Below are 16768 nucleotides of genomic sequence, written 5' to 3'. Positions count from 1 at the left end.
GACCAATTAATGCTCTTTATTGCGTTGATTTTTTCCCCCCTAGTTCAGGATCATCACATTTTGCATTTAGCTTTCATGTCTTTTTACTCACCTTCATCTAGACCAACTCCAAAGCTGCCTTTTTGTCTTCATGAAGTTGACATTTTTAGGGTGTATGGAATGTTTATTTTGTAGAATGCTACTCAATTAGATTTATCTGCCTAGATTAATCATGATTAGATTCAGATTATACACTTTTGGCAACAGTATTAGAGGTGCCATTGTGTCCTTTTCAGTGTATAACATTAGGATATACATTGTTGGTAATGTTACTTTAATCCTTTTGTGTGTCTTGTGTCTGATAAATCTCCCCACTGTGAACTTATTATTTTCCCTTGTAATTAATAATTTATGAGAATAGTTTGATAAATCTGTCATTAATCATCAAATCTTCACACACTACTGTTAGCATCTATTAAATTATTCTTGCCTAAATTCATTTTTAGTATGGCTGTGGAAAAATTATTTTCTTTTTTTAAGTTTTAATTCTTTTATTTTTAATTATAGATACATAATATTTGTACATATTTATGTGGTACAGGTGAGATTTTGATACAAGCTTTCAATGTGTAATGATCAAATCAGGGTAATTGGGGTACCCATCACCTCAAGCATTTCTCATTTCTTTGCGTTACTTTGTGTTGCTTTGTGCTTCTTTGTATTCCATTTCTACTCTTTTAGTGATTTTGAGACATATAGTAAATTATTGTAAACCGTTGTTGCCCTATTATACTACCAAACACTAGTTCTTACTCTGTAATGGGTACAAAATGGTGATTTTCTAACTCTTATGTTTCTGCATTTAGCAGTTGGTATATGTATTAGCGTTCTCTAGAAGGACAGAACTCATGGAATAGATACATATATATAAAGGGGAATTTGTTAAGTATTAACTCACATGACCACAAGGTCCCACAATAGGCCATCTGCAGGCTGAGGAGCAAGTAGAGCCAGTCTGAGTTCCAAAACTGAAGAACGTGGGAGTCCAGTGTTTGAGGGCAGGAAGCATCCAATATGGAAGAAAGATGTAGGCTGGAAGGCTAGGCCAGTCTCTCCTGTTCATGTTTTTATGCCTGCTTTATATTCTCTGGCAGCTGATTAGATGGTGCCCACCAGATTAAGGGTGGGTCTGCCTTCCCCAGCCCAGTGACTCAAATGTTAATCTCTTTGGGCAACACCCTCAGACACACCCAGGAACAATACTTTGCATCTTTCAATCTAATCAAGTTGACACTCAGTATTAACCATCACAAGCCCACCCCTTGTCATCTTGAGCCCATACACATCTCCTGAGATCAGACATAATCTTCAAATAAAGACAATCATAAGGTCATAATTACAGCTAACATAATACAGCTGTCCTTCGTATAACCGAAAACGCACTAATTCCCAACCCAAATATTATTATATAAAGTTAACAATACTTAAATGCTGATATGAAGTCAGTAAATCCTGTGTCATATGGTAAAGGAAAAGGAAATAAAATTAAGATAGTACAAGTGTACAGCTGCACAAACATGTTTTTAACAAAAGGAAGAAATGCTCATGACAGTTACAGTCCTCTTTTCTGCCAGTGGTCACGTGGTCATAGCTGGTATTGATGACTACCTTCTTCTACTACCCATTCTGTTTTCCCTTTGCCTTCAGCAAGCACCTCAGCAGGTTGTATTTTTTTTCCTGGTTGAGTGACCCAAACCTTCATTCCTGAGGGGTCTGGATCATTTGTAGTCCTGTCTGGATTGGGCTGTTGTAGTTTCCCATTGATCTTAATCACAGAGCATGGTAACACTAAGAGACGCCCTTATGGATCTCCTATATTCCATGAATACTCTTCCTTACCTCCGTTGTGAAGTAGTAGACTGATTTCATCTTGATAGTCTGGGTCAGTCACCTCAGCCAACACTATAACTCCCTTCTTAGCCTGTTGGCTTAAAGGCAGGAGGAGCCCAAAGTGTCCAGGTGGCAATCTTAACTTCCAGTTTAATGGAATCATTGCATTCCTAGTGGCAGTGTTCCTCCCTCTGAAACTAAAAGACCTCTAGGCCAGCAGAACGTAATGTTGTGGGAACAGGCAGCAAAAATTTTGCTAGTGGATCACTAGGGGTGATGGTGAGTGGTGCCACTTCCACTTCCACCCCTTGATTCCTGGACTTGTGAATCCTGGCTATGGGAGAAACAGTACTATATATTGGATGCTGATTCACAGCACACATGGCCTATCTTCATACAGTGTCACCTAGTTGGCATTGTAATTGTAACTTCAAAAGGCCATTCCATCATTCTATCAATCCAGCTGTTTCAGGATGATGGGGAACATGGTAAGACCAGTGAATTCCATGAGTGTGAGCCCACTGCTGCACTTCTTTAGCTATAAAGTCAGTGCCTTGGTCAGAGGCAGTGCTGTATGGAATACCATGATGGTGGATAAGGTGTTCTGTGAGTCCGTGGACAGTAGTCTTGGCAGAAGCGTTGCATTCAGGATAGGCAAACCCACATCCAGAGTAAGTGTCTTCCTGTGAGGACAAACCTCTGCCATTTCCATGATGGAAGAAGTCCAATATAATCAACCTGCCACCATGTAGCTGGCTGATCATCCTGAGGAATGGTGGCATATCGTGGGCTCAGTATTGGTCTCTGCTGTTGGCAAATTGGGCACTCAGTGGTGGCCGTAGCCAGGTCATCCTTTGTGAGTGGAAGTCCATGTTGCTAAGCCTGTGCGCAACCTCCATCCCTGCCACCGTGGCCACTTTGTTCATGGGCCCATTGGGGAATGACAGGGGTGGCTGGGGAAAGAGGCTGAGTGGTGTCCATAGGATGGGTCATCCTATCCACTTGATTATTAAAATCTTCCTCTGCTGAGGTCATCCACTGGCGAGCACTCACATAGGATACAGATATCTTCACAGTTTTCAACCACTCAGGTTCATCCACATACCTCTTCCCCAAATTTCTTTGTCTCCAGTTTTCCAGTCATGCTTCTTCCTGTGCTTTGCTGTGTTTTTTTATTTTGTTTGTTTGTTTGTTTGTTTTTGAGACAGAGTGTTGCTCTCTCGCCCAGGCTGGAGTGCAGTGGTGCAATCTTGGCTCACTGCAACCTCCACCTCCCGAGTTCCAGCAGTTCTTGTGCCTCAGCCTCCCAGGAAACTGAGATTACAGGCACGCACCATCACACTTGGCTAATTTTTTTATTTTTAGTAGAGACGGGGTTTCACTATGTTGGCCAGGCGTCTTGAACTCCTGACCTCAGGTGATCCACCTGCCTGGGCCTCCCAAAGTGCTGAGATTATGGGCGTGAGCCACCATGGCTGGCAAGAAAAATTTTGTATTTCCTTTTATCTTTTGGTATTTTTCTTTTTCTTAATAGTTCCACTAAGATACATTATATGTATTATAAATATATTTATTTATATTTTATAAACATCTCCAGCAGATTCAGTTCTTGGTAGTAGCCAAAGCTATCCTTTTTTTTTTTTCTTTATTAGAGAAGAGGGTGGTAAGGTAGCTGTTGAAGATAAGTGAACTCTTCCTGTTTTGGGGTTCTGATTCATGCTGTATCAAAGCAGAAGTGGTAATGGTAACACATTGCCACCCATCCCATGACTTGTCCTGCTGCTATCTGATGACATTCACAGTTGAATTCAATAAATGCTTTTTTCTTAGGGTAGTGCAGAAGTCATTGCAGTCATGGTATGTGTGGTAGAGACCAGTACCCTGCCAGATGTTATAGAGCATGCTGGTGAAACATCGCTTCCTGCCACTAGAGGACTTAGAATCATAGGAAGTGGCTCAACGGCAGCACTGCCTGTGGAAAGTAGTTTATAGTTGCTGAATTTTTGATAGAAGAGCTGGAGGCATTTTATTAGTTTGCTAGAACTCCCTAACAAAGTACACAAACTGGATGTCTTCAACAACAGAAATGTATTGTCTGTTTTGGAGATCAGAGGCCCAAGATCAAGGTGTCTGCAGAGTTGGTTTCCTCTGAGGACTGTGAGAGAGAATCTGTTCCATGCCTCTCCTCCAGCTTTTGGTGGCTTGCTGGGACTCTTTGGCATCGCTCAGCCCATAGAAGCAGCACCCGGAGCTTTGCCTTCACCTTCACAGGCATTCTCACTGTGCATATACGTGTCTACTTTTTGTAACGACACCAGTCCTTATAAATTTCCACTTTTTATAAGGACATCAGTCATATTGGTTTAGGTCCCATCCTAATTACCTAATTTCAGCTTGATTACCACTGTAAAGACCCTGTTTCTAAATAAGGTCACATTCCGAGGTACTGGGTGTTAGGACTCCAACATGTCTTTTTTAGGGAACATAATTCAACTGAAATAATAAAAGGTCAGAAGGTGAGAGAAGTTTGGGAAGCCTTGATGGAGGAGGCTGAATGTGGCAGATGTTGAAGGCAGTAGGATTTGATTCATTGCTCTTTTTTTTGAAATGAAAAGAAAATTGAATGTTAATTTTTTTTAGAGTTGGAATTCAAGTTTTGTTTAGAATTAATGAAAATATATATTTTTTGTTCTTTTGTTGCTGTTGTAAGAGGAACAGAACTAGTTCTCTTTTTTTAGCTTTTGCACAAGTCCATTCTATTTTAATGCATTCTAGGAGCTCATAAAATATATATATATATTTTTTGAGACAGAGTCTTCCTCTGTCACCCAGGCTGGAGTGCAGTGGTGTGATCTCGGCTCACTGAAACCTCTGCCTCCCTGGTTGAAGCGATTCTCCTGCCTCAGCCTCCCGAGTAGCTGGGATTATAGGTGCCTACCACCATGCCCAGCTATTTTTTTTTTTTATACTTTAAATTCTGGGGTACATGTGCAGAATGGATTCATTGCTTTTTGACTATTTTGTTCATCTCTTTGCTCATTGGCATCAGCTAGGATGTGTGGGACAATGATCATCCCTTGGTTTTGGCTGTAAAAAATCACTGTAAAAACTTAATAAGAAGTTAACAACTTGTAAAAAGTGACTCAGGACAGAAATTAGTGCTTTTTTAAAACATGTCACCAGAAAACAGTTTTTCTGTGAAAAGAGCAAGAAGGACTAAGAAAAGCCTATGTTTACAAATTAAATCTGGCCCGGACTTAATATCAATGCCTGTGTTGTCATTTACTTACTTAAGTTGCTTGTATTCTGTGAAGGAAAAACATCTGGAAATAAAGACATGGTGCCCTTGCTGGGAAAATATATTTGGCATGTCTGATTTTGGCCTACATTATAGTTCTTGACTAGAAAAATATTTTTAATGCTTATGTGTTGTTATGATTAAATTAACTCTTAACTAAATATGTTGACAGACCATGATCTTTTCTTTAAAACTCCTTCTGGTGTTAAGAAAATAATGTCGACACCATCCTACTGCGTCATTTCCTTTCATCTTAAACTCAGGTTGTCTTAGTTTGGTGACTTAAAAAAATATGCTAACAGAAAGCTGTAAATAGTTGGCTTTTCACATCGCCCGATCCTTGTGTCCATTTCATATTACATTGAATATTTGCCTTTTAAAAATATGCATAATGGTAGCAATCGTTACTTAATTATATTAACTTTTAGTCAGTGATCACTTGTGAAATTGTCCTTTACTCTTCCTCAAGAAATTTATTTGTTCCATTCAGAGAAGTTGAGATATTTTTTCAGACTGCCTCTGGAATTAGGAAGTAGCATGTACAGATAATATGATTCTCCTTTTGAAGTGGAAGACATTAGGTCCAGAGAACATTGAGCAACATTGCCTTCCTTTGCATGAATTTGGAAATTTTTTGTTTCTTTTGGAAGGAAAAGAAGAAGTAATATTTATAGAAAGAGGTTGGGGAAGAAATATCAGATTTCTGGTAACTGCATAGCCAATATATTTGATATAGTACTTTTTTCTTACTAAACTGTGTACAGATTTAAAAAGATGACTCTGCCCGACACGGTAGCTCACGCCTGTAATCCCAGCACTTTGGGAGACCGAGGCGGGTGGATCACGAGATCAGGAGATAGAGACCATCCTGGCTAACACAGTGAAACTCCGTTTCTACTAAAAATACAAAAAATTAGCCGGGCGTGATGGTGGGCGCCTGTAGTCGCAGCTACTCGGGAGGCTGAGGCAGGAGAATGGTGGAACCCGGGAGGCGGAGCTTGCAGTGAGCCGAAATCGTACCGCTGCACTGTAACCTGAGCGACAGAGCAAAACTCTGTCTCAAAATAAAAAAGATGACTCTGTGCAAGTTACTAGTTACCTTGAAAATAAACACACAACAAATTCTGAAACACATCAGCTGCTAGCCCTGTCTGAGAGTGTGGACTGAGAGTGTGCTGCCCTGTGAGGGTGGAGATGTGGCTGAGTGCATGCACAAGTTTTTCCCAGGTGCTCGGTGGAGGCCCCTGTATACATTGTTGTTCCTCTGCTGCCGCTTGTACTGATGGACGACCATGCTTCGTTCATCGGAGGAATCTGTGGACTCCATCAGTTGGTAGTACAGTTTTAAAATAAATGTTGCCTTGCTGCTTTGTTCTTTTGCTAACAAATGGAGTGGTCACAACAAAAACCTCATAACTGTCATAGGGGAAGGGATGTATTTTATTCAGTTTGGTGGCCTTGGAACCCAGAAGATTGCTTGGATTTTGGTAAATATTTGTTGAATGACTCATTTGTTGAATGTCAAAGCAATGAAAAAAACCTTTGTTAAAATCACACATTATCCGTAAGAACGGAAAAACACAATTCAGGAGGCAAGGCGTCCAGACCATCTGAGCATCAGCAGGTCCATCACCGCATCAGTCCTGTGGTTGATCTTGTCAGTATATGCTTCTGCTGATGGGGCAAGCTCAAGTTTTGAGACAAAAAAATATTTAAATGATGTTTATTTAAATAGAAATTACTAATTAGCAGCACATTTTTACCTATGCTGTGATTGAGCAGAAGAAGTAAATGTTATTGAATAAAAGTAAAAATACATCAAAATACATTTTCAGAATTTTAATTTTAATTTATTTTAGAGACAGAGTCTCACTCTGTCAGCCAGGCTGGGGTGCAGTGGTATGATCATGGCTCACTGCAGCCTCAAAGTCTTAGGCTCAAGTGATCCTTCCACCTCAGCCTTCCAAGTACCTGGGAACTACAGTAAATACATTTTTGTTTTTGTTTTTTGTGTTTTTTTTTTTTTTTAATTCAAACAATGGTATTTCCTGGAGAGTGGTTATGCCATGTTGATTAGTTACACCTGACGGTATTAAGCTGGATATTTGGTCTTGTGGTTAGAGCAGGAGCATGGCACGGCTTCTGCCTCTGAGAAATAAAAATCCAGAATCCTAGAGAGAGAAGCAATTATGTTAAACCGTGTATTTGCTAATAGAGGCATTTACACAGTACTAAGGGTACAAAAGCAGTGATTCACTCTTTAAATGCATGAGGGAATGGATGATAACTTCAGCTGATCTTTGAAGGATGAGTCGATTTATGGGAAGGGTAGAGTGGAATGAAGTGGGGAGGAAGTGTATTCCAGGAGAAGGGATGAACATCTGCAAAGGCACAGAGGGGAGAGATCATCTCCAGTATGGATATCGGCCAAAAGAATCTTTCCCACTTCATTTCTCACATTTGAAGAGGGAATGCAAAACACATAGATTATGATTCGGGGGACCTCTAGTTACACCTCACTGAACCTATTTATTGACCTGTTTTGGTAAATTAAAAATTCAACTCCCACCACAGTGATGATTCCAAAATCTCACCAAGCACATGAACCACCTGGGGGAGCCATTTTGAAATTCAGATTTCTAGCACATTAGCTACAGAAATTCTAATTCAGGAAGTCTAGAAAGGAGTCCCAGGAGGGGCCGGGCGCGGTGGCTCAAGCCTGTAATCCCAGCACTTTGGGAGGCCGAGACGGGTGGATCACGAGGTCAGGAGATCGAGACCATCCTGGCTAACACCGTGAAACCCCGTCTCTACTAAAAAAAAAAAGTACAAAAAACTAGCCGGGCGAGGTGGCGGGCGCCTGTAGTCCCGTCTACTTGGGAGGCTGAGGCAGGAGAATGGCGTAAACCCGGGAGGCGGAGCTTGCAGTGAGCTGAGATCCGGCCACTGCACTCCAGCCTGGGCGATAGAGCGAGACTCCGTCTCAAAAAAAAAAAAAAAAGGAGTCCCAGGAGGATAATCCTTTAAATTTCCCCCAGTGATTTTGTGCTTCCTCAGCCACATACAGGGTTCAGTTCTTCACAGGAGGGGTGCAGTTTGAATTGAAATGCTCAGTGGTGAGGCTTCTGTAGGGTGTTGGAGGCAGCCCTCGTCTCCTGGTGGCAGGTGCTCCAGAGCCCAGAGAAATTGCATCTGGGGCCTAGTGCCTGTGCATGTACAGATAAAAGCAAGTTAAAATTCGTATTCAGAGGCCTTAAGAGGAAGCAGATGTGATGAAACACTGTAAGAAGATTGTAGACATAGACCATGTATTTCTGGTCAGTTTAAGGAAGTTGGTCAAATTTCTTGGCCTCAGAATCCCTTCATGTTCAAAAATTATTGCAGACCGAAAGAGCTTTTGTGTATCAATATTTACCATGTTAGAAATAAAAAATATTGTTAATGCCAAATATTGTTATGTTTAGTACCTAAAGATAAACTCATGTTACTGAAAGTAGCATGCTTTTATGAAAAATAGGCATATGTTTCAAAATAAAGTTATATGAAAATGACATGGTTTTACTTTTTTTTGACACAGGGTCTTTCTTTGTTACCCAGGCTGGAATGCAGTGGTATAATCACAGCTCACTGCAGCCTTGACCTCCTGGGCTCAAGTGATCCTCCCACATCAGCCTCCCAAGTAGCTGGAACTACAGGCATGCACCACCATGCCTGGCTAATTTTCATAATTTTTTGTAGAGATGGTGATTTGCCATGTTGCCCAGGCTGGTCTCTAACTCTGAGGCTCAAGCTGTCTGCTCTCCTTGGCCTCTCAGAGTGCTGGGATTACAGGGGTGACTCACTGTGCCTGGCCTGTGTTACATTTTTGAAAATTTCTTCAATGTCTGGTTTAATAGAGAACATTTTATTTGTTGTAATAGCACATGTTATGTAGGCTCTGGAAAGCTGTAATGTATGTGCATCAGAAAATAAGTGAAAAAAGCAGATAATGTCTTAGTAGTATTTTGAAAATGGTTTTGAGCTTGCAGGTAACCTAATAGAGTCTTGGGGACCTCTCCCAGGAATCCCTGGATCACAATTTGAGGCCCTCTGACTAGGTACTACCTCTTAAGCCACCCTCAGACCACCTTGCACTCCCCAACACACACACGCTCACACGTGTACACATTACTGTTTAGGCTCTGCAAAATGTAGTATCTGAGGCAACCACTACAGTGTTTTATTCTGTGAAATACTCTATTTGAAGTAGGCTTTAAATGAACATAAAGAAGGCAGCTATGTGTTTGTTGAATGAATAAATGTTTACTGTTTATATACCATGTACCCCAATATGCTATTCAATCAGCTTAGACATCTTTATAGACAGCCTTTTAGAATCTGTAATTATTTCCGAATAAGTTAATATTTGGAAGTTGATATTTTCAATCATGGATGGCCTTGAGGGGAATGTAGTGTTTGGTCAGAGGGTCCAAAGTTTCATTTAGACAGGAGGAATAAGTTTTGTTGATCTAATGCATAGCAAGGTAACTATAGTTAATAATGTATACTCCAGAATTGCTAAAAGTAGATTTTAAATGTGTTTACCACAGTGAAATAAGTCTGTAAGATGATAGATGTATAGATATGGGACATTTTCTGGGGGCAGCAGTCTTAACCAGTCAGAAGTGAACAGGAAAATTTGACATGAACTCATTGGTGGCAAAAGCTGACCTGAATAGACATGAGGCTCTTTTCATTTATCCTATCTGATATAATTATTCATGTGCTTGCTACAGAAATGTAATATGCTTGATTATGGAGTGCTGTCCTACATTTTGCCTGGTCTGCATATTAGGAATGTTTCTTAGTAAACTGCATATGTTCAGATTCCAAAGCACATATCTGTCTTAGGACTTTGGATAAGAGATTGAGGACAGTTACAGCTGAGTCAGCATTAAATATGCTAATAGACACATAGAATGTCTGGAACAGTACCTGGCACATAGTACAATATAAGGCTTTGTTAAATAAATAGGGTAGTTTCCCCAAGTAAGCATAAAAACTACTGAATAGAAAAGAATACTTACTTTACTAACATTTCCATATAAATGAAAGATTGATTTTTATTTTTTACTCTTGATTTGGGCAATGGAATAAAATGGCAAGCTGCTGCTTCTCTAATTTGTATTGGGGAAAATAGTAACATTGGTGGAGGAAATAGTTCATTAGTTTGGTGGATCTTTCTTGTTATTAGGAAAGTTGTGGGAATTGAAGGCTATTAGAATTAGTCATTCCATCAGTTGCTACTGAGTACCTGCTATGTGCCTGGCAGGGCTGGATACTACAGATACATCAGTAGATAGGCCAAGCCCTTGTCCTTCAGTCACTCACTGTCTGGTGGGAGAGAAACAGTTGAACCAGCTGTCATGCCAAATATTCAGTTTTAAAAGTATCAGCTTGGTAATGCCCTCTAAATAGAGGATAAGATAGGATTGCCAGATAAAATACATGGCTCCTAGTTAAATTTGAGTTTCAGGTAAACAACGAATAACACTTCAGTGTATATCCCAAGTACTGCATGGAATATACTTACACCAAATGTAGTATTTGTCATGTGCAATATTTGGGACATGCTTGGAACTAAAATGTTGTTTATTTGAAATTCACATTTAACTAGACATGCTGTATTTTTATTTGCTAAATCTGGCAACTGTACTTATAATCCTGGGCTATTCTTGGCAAGCTCTGAGGAGGAAATAGATGTTGTACTTGCGTTAGGTAACTGAGGAGTCTTTTTCAAAAGACGAACTACAAAGGTATGGAAAACCAGCCGTGGGTGATGGCGCACTCACTGACTGCCCCTAATCCCAGTAGGACAAGAAGGGGAGAGAGGTGGGGAGGGTACCTGACCAGAGCTGCAACCTTCCTGGAGTGGGGCGCGTCCAGCCAGCAGAGATTCCCATGGAGGAAAATTGGCAAAAACAAAACTTCCCTCTGCTCCCTCCCAGCCTCACTGTGCTCCTGTGCTCCAGTCTCCTGGGAGCACCCCCTCCCCACCTAGAAGTTGGAGGGCAGAGGGGCCAGCCTTGTTGATGCTCTCCACACAGGCAGCCTGGTGAGCACACGGAGGGTGGGCACATGGGAAACAGCCAGCACAGTGCTGATGTATGTGCCTGTGTCAGAATGCCTCCTTTATGACAGTGACAGATGAGGAGGAGAGAAGAGGGTCGGGGGAGGAGAGAAGGGAAAGAAAGAAAAGGGAGAAAACGATAGTCTGAAATTTGAAGATTAAGAAGAAAAAGTAAATTGGCACTACCAGTGATTCTAACCAAAAGTAATTTTGCTTCTAGTAGATGCTGATTTTTTTCCCCTTTGGAATAACCACAATTTCTTGCATGAACTTAGTGGATAGAATCAGGGCATGTGGCCGCCTATATTGTGCCTCTAACCTGATTCTTCCTACAGAGCCTGTATTTGCATGGCCCTGGGAATTAGCACTTTCTTAAAGTTAGTGCCTCACTCATCCTGCCCAGGCCTTGGCTCTGAGGGTGGGATTAGCGAACCTTCATCCTCCATCACATGGGGAGGGTATAGTCCCAAATGAGCCCCAGTTCTAGGGCACCACTCTGCCACACCAGATTCTTTTCTCCCATTTATGCAAGGCACAGCCTGTAATCCTTGAACAAATCTTCCAACCAGAGAGCTTTCATTTTGCCAATATTCATATCGTGATCCTCATGAGCTAGCTGGTAAAGGGTGAGATGACCAGGATCTTTGAACTGCTGAGCTCCGTCTGTAGTGTGGAGTTCTTCAATGGGGCTCTTCAAATAAATGCCAACTAATAACCTGGAGCGTGGGTTCCTGAATAGATGGGGTACTTCAGATGTTCACCAGAGGTACAGCAAGGTGTAGATGAAAATTCACACACACTGGTCATGGCCCTTTTTTCATGAAGTGTTGAGAAGTACCTTACAGACTGGCACTACAAGTTAGTCTCTGTTCTTGTCTGTGATTGGCACCATGGAATGATTGCTGTCCTTTCTCCTGTCACCATTACAGTTTCCCAGGCAAGGCTTGCAGCAGACCCAGCAGCAGCAGCAGACGGCCGCCTTGGTGCGGCAGCTCCAGAAGCAGCTTTCAAGTAAGTACCCCTGTGTGTCATGGAACAGATGGCTCCTGGAAAATTAAAAATAAGCCAGCAAAACAAAGTGGCGGCTCTCCCAAGATGGTACCATCTTCCTCAGTACAGTGTTCATGGTATTTGGTTTAGCCCAAGGTATTTTCATTCTGTCTTGGTTTGGTTTTGGCTTGAATGCTTCTTTTCCTGGGAAAACCCCAATTTTTCTCAAATTCAGTGAAGATACTTTCTTTTTGCTTCCACCAGAACCTAGAAATGTTTCTTCTCGTTGTGGGGACTCCTATGGAATCAAAGGTGTCCTTTGTTTAAAGCTGGAGAGTTCAGGGAGCATCAGCTAATGCCCTTAATTATACAGATGAATAAAGTTAGCTGGCCTCCCAAAGATCTTCGGATACAGGGAGGCCAGCACTAAACTGTCAGACTGTGAATATTCTTAACCACTGCACCCTCCTGCCCTTCTGATAGTCACTCCTCAATCAAACCCTGTAACATCATAGACAGCATGGCGAGGCAGTGTTTTCTCCCTAGTAATCTTGCCTGTAGTGCTGGTGTGGTGTTTGTGTTTGTTTTTTAATATGCTGCCTTTCTAGAGAATATACCAATAGCCCATTTCATCATAACTCATCTCAATGAATTGAATCACCCCTGTGCTGGTGTCATAGAACAGCAAATCCTTTTAGAAATGGGAGCAAGCTCCCTGTGATGCAAAGAATATTGGCCTGGAAGTCAGGAGACGTAAATTTTGATGCCAACTTGGCCGCCATTATCTGGGTCATGTAGTTTGTCCATCCATGCAATGAGTGAGACTAGCAGTTTCCTCTTGGTCTTGGATTATGTGCTTGTGAGGTACCAGAGTGAAGAGCAGTTTGTGGTGAAGGCAGTGGTGCAGGTCTGGTAGCCTGCTGATACTGTAAGGAAACAAGTCATGTAATTACTGAGGGGCAGCTTGGTTTCTGACAGAGGGATGTCCCTTTTACACCTCAGTGTCTCTACCAGTGCATACCCAATATTTTTTTTCTTCTTTAAAAATATTTTCCTCTTATGGTCTCATTTAATGCCAGTTAAATCAAGTAAATCTTCATTTCTAGCTACTGTTTACTGTTTAATAGATGTGGTTTATTAAAAGACATTTGTAATTAAAATCTCATTATGTTTCACTAATTCCAGAATCCTTATTCTTATAGAAAATATAATCTTAAGGCAGATTTTTTCTTCTAGTGTTTAGAAATAGGTACCTATGATTTTTATAAAGTGGCACCTGTTTGGGGGAAGATATCTACTCTTAATTCCTGTCTACCAGAGCTCAGCTTTTTGTTAAAGCCATCATTTATGGAGTACTTTCTAGGACCCAGGCACTGGGACTTTCCATATATTGATTTACTTTAACCCACCCTGTGAGATTACATATTATTACTGTTCCCACATTACAGATGAGGAAGCAACTGAAGAACAGGGACATCGACTCATTTACCCAAGGTTTTCAGCTAATAGAGCTGAGACTTGAACTCAGAGGCACTCCTTCCAGAGCCCACCTCTTAACCACGGTACATACTCGGCTGCCTGATAAGCAGTTACACCAGACTTCATTGTTGAAGAGTGGTGACTAGGCTGAGCTGTTCACCACACAACTCCAGAGGGCTGCTTTGAGAGCGTGGCCCATATGAATGGGGCCCCCATTGAATACTCCAGAGTTAAACAAGCAGTAGCTGTTTCTAAGCCTGTGTCATTTTTTGGTATCTACTGACCATTCCTTGTTTCTGTGTGCATGTGCAGGCATGCATGTCTACATGGGCACATGCTTGAGTCATCACACACACACACTTTTGCACCTGCAAATACTCTTGCACAGTTCTGAGGTACATATCTTATGGCCATTTGCAGAAAACTGCTCAGTTCCAATCTAATGTTCTCTTACGAATTATGTGTTAAAGCAGAATTGCTGACTTTTATAAGCATTTTGAGAACTTTCAATGTTTTATGAAACTTTTACTGTACTCCTTTTGAAAGTTAATACCAAGTAGTTTAGTTCAGAGGGAGACACTTTGGATGGGCCAGTAAACTAAATCCTGTGGCGTTGCATTGGCAAGTGTGGACTGTGAACCAAAGTTGGCCTCTCTGTGGGGTGGTACTTGAATCCTACCACAAGGGTTTTTCAGGACAAGGATGGTACTCTCTGGTCACTCTGTTTCCCTGTACCTGCGGCTGATACTGAGAGCAGTGACAAGAGGGTAGCAGCTATCTGGGCAATAGTTTTGTATCTGTAAGTTTGGTTGAATTTATTTTTCTCCTTAGGCAACCAGCCACAGCAAGGAGTGACTCCATATGGGCATCCTTCACACTTCTGAATCTGCAAGAGGAGAAGACATGATGTTTTATGTTTGCACTGAAAAACAGAAAATCAAATTTAATGCATTAGTCATCTTAAAAATGTCCCTTTGTTTTATCATTTCTTTGACATTTTACTGTATTGTATGCTACATCTCACACACATACCCAAAAAAAAAGGTGTTTAAACAAAAATCCAAGGAGAAGTTATGGTTTGATTTTGTTGAACTCACCTTTAAAGTAGGTTTACAAATGTGAACCATGCAGGCAGGCCTACTCCCGGAAGAGTGTGCTAGCAGACCTTTTGAAATTGGTGCTTTTTTTGAATTTCACATTTCTAGAAAGAATGGATTATGATGGATTTAAAGTATTTATGTATTTCATTCATTAATGATGAAGTTTTTTTTTTTTTTTTTTAATTTTATTTTCCAAACTCTGCTGGACCAAACTACTGATTTGAAAGGAATGTCAGATCTTGACAGAAACGTGACCCATTTATTCCGCATTCACCTGTGATGGTGAAATGGACATTTATTTGCATTGCTCTAATTTGAAATGTTTGTAATCTCATAAGCACTTTATAAACTTTGTTCTTATTTATGTAGGACTTTTCTTTGCTTTTGTTGTGGTCAAAAGGTGCTGAAACAGATTGTTGCTTAGTACTTAGACTTCTTAAACTAAGAACCTAAACCAAGGTTCCTGTGAGAGCCGCCCTAAGATGTGCGGAAACCTGTTAGAAGTAGCTGTACTCAAATTTGTTTTGAGGCAAGATCATTGATGAGAGTCATTGTGAAGGTACAACATGTACATCCTAAAGGCCTGAAAGAACTGCAGTGGAATCGTCCAACTATTTGTTGCCAGTTTTGGTTCTCCTGAACCTTATGCCACCTTAAGGGAAAAACCCCAGCAGCTGGCTTGAGATTCCAGTGCTCACACTTGACATGTTTCCAGAGAATCTGGCCCCAAAGTCCAGAAGGCTCTGGTTTTCATACAAGGTGTATTTGCTGTTTATTTTGTATGGTAAGTATTTGCTATTTTGAATTTAATTATTACTGTCAGTGTCAGTCTTGGTTGTGTATTGCATATACTGTATTTATAAATTGGTGCAAAAAGCACAAGTAAATTATACATCAAATTTATTATAAAGAAATAGTAACTATTTTAACTTTGTTCAAGTATGTGGTAATTTGCTCCTATTAGAGTAAAAAAGAAACCAGTAAATTATCAGTTTGTGTAACTTAAGAGTATTCCATATAATATTTTTTTAGATTTAGATGCATAAAACTTTGAATGTGAAAATTGCAGGGCATTTTAAAACATATGTGGGGGATATTTTCCCATGTTCTCTGTTATTTCATTTTCTTTTGCCATATGATTTTACATATAATATAGTCAAGCATACTGTGAATAGACTTGTCTATAATGAGCAGACCACGTAAATCTACTTTTTTAAAATCTAGCTAGTACAACTTTAGTAGACATTTTCTTTTGCAAATAATTTATATCTTCCTAGGTGAGTTACTCATTGCAAAGTTTGACTCATGCAAATGACCTCAAATACATGTCAGCTTACTTTGCTGTGGCAACATCCATGTGAACTGCTTTGTACACTGTGAAAATATTTCACTCCAGCCTGCCCATTTTGTGTTTACTGTGGGCTGGGAAAGACTTTGCCAAAACATTAAAAACCATTCTTTTCACTAAATTAACAGTCTATCTGCTTTCAGAAGATTATCTGTACACATTTTTGCTGGTTTTGTATATCAGATTTTTTCCTCTCAAGAATCATACTTAGATAAGCTTATGAAGTTGTTTTATTCAAAGTAATATATCTATATAATGACTGCATTGGCAAAAGAACCGAAATGTAAATGTTGTGCCTAGTGAGTGAGTCATGTTTCATCTTTGTTATTTCTTTCCAAATTTCTTTGCCAGTTCAGTTTGAACCATATATTTTGTAGCTCAACATTGCAAACAACAGTAATACTGTTTTAAGAATGAGTGTTATAATTGCATAGCATTTGTATGCACTTTATATTTTGCAGAGGTGAGTTAAATTATTAATCATTTTGCACATGAAGGCTGTGGGGCATATCTGTGTTCTTTTTTTTTAGGTGAGAAGGTTAGTTATGCTAAGACTCTAATTCCAAGATTCTATG

At 40.3% G+C, this 16768-nt stretch overlaps 1 protein-coding gene across 1 annotated transcript in view; it reads left to right on the top strand.

Annotated features, from left to right (window-relative positions):
- The window catches only part of LOC104667983 (mediator complex subunit 12L), an 89047-nt gene extending 74131 nt beyond the window's left edge, over positions 1-14916 (top strand). The window contains exons 28-29 of the mRNA XM_030928746.1: positions 12206-12287; positions 14577-14916. Coding sequence (XP_030784606.1) covers positions 12206-12287; positions 14577-14629 — 135 coding nt within the window. The 3' untranslated portion in view covers positions 14630-14916. The remainder of the gene's footprint in view (positions 1-12205; positions 12288-14576) is intronic.
- The last annotated feature ends 1852 nt before the right edge of the window (positions 14917-16768 follow it).

Source organism: Rhinopithecus roxellana, chromosome 1 (assembly GCF_007565055.1).
Source record: "Rhinopithecus roxellana isolate Shanxi Qingling chromosome 1, ASM756505v1, whole genome shotgun sequence".
In the NCBI taxonomy this organism is placed as follows: domain Eukaryota; kingdom Metazoa; phylum Chordata; class Mammalia; order Primates; family Cercopithecidae; genus Rhinopithecus; species Rhinopithecus roxellana.
Note: the sequence above shows the minus strand (reverse complement) of the source record. Positions and strands in the feature narration are given on the sequence as shown.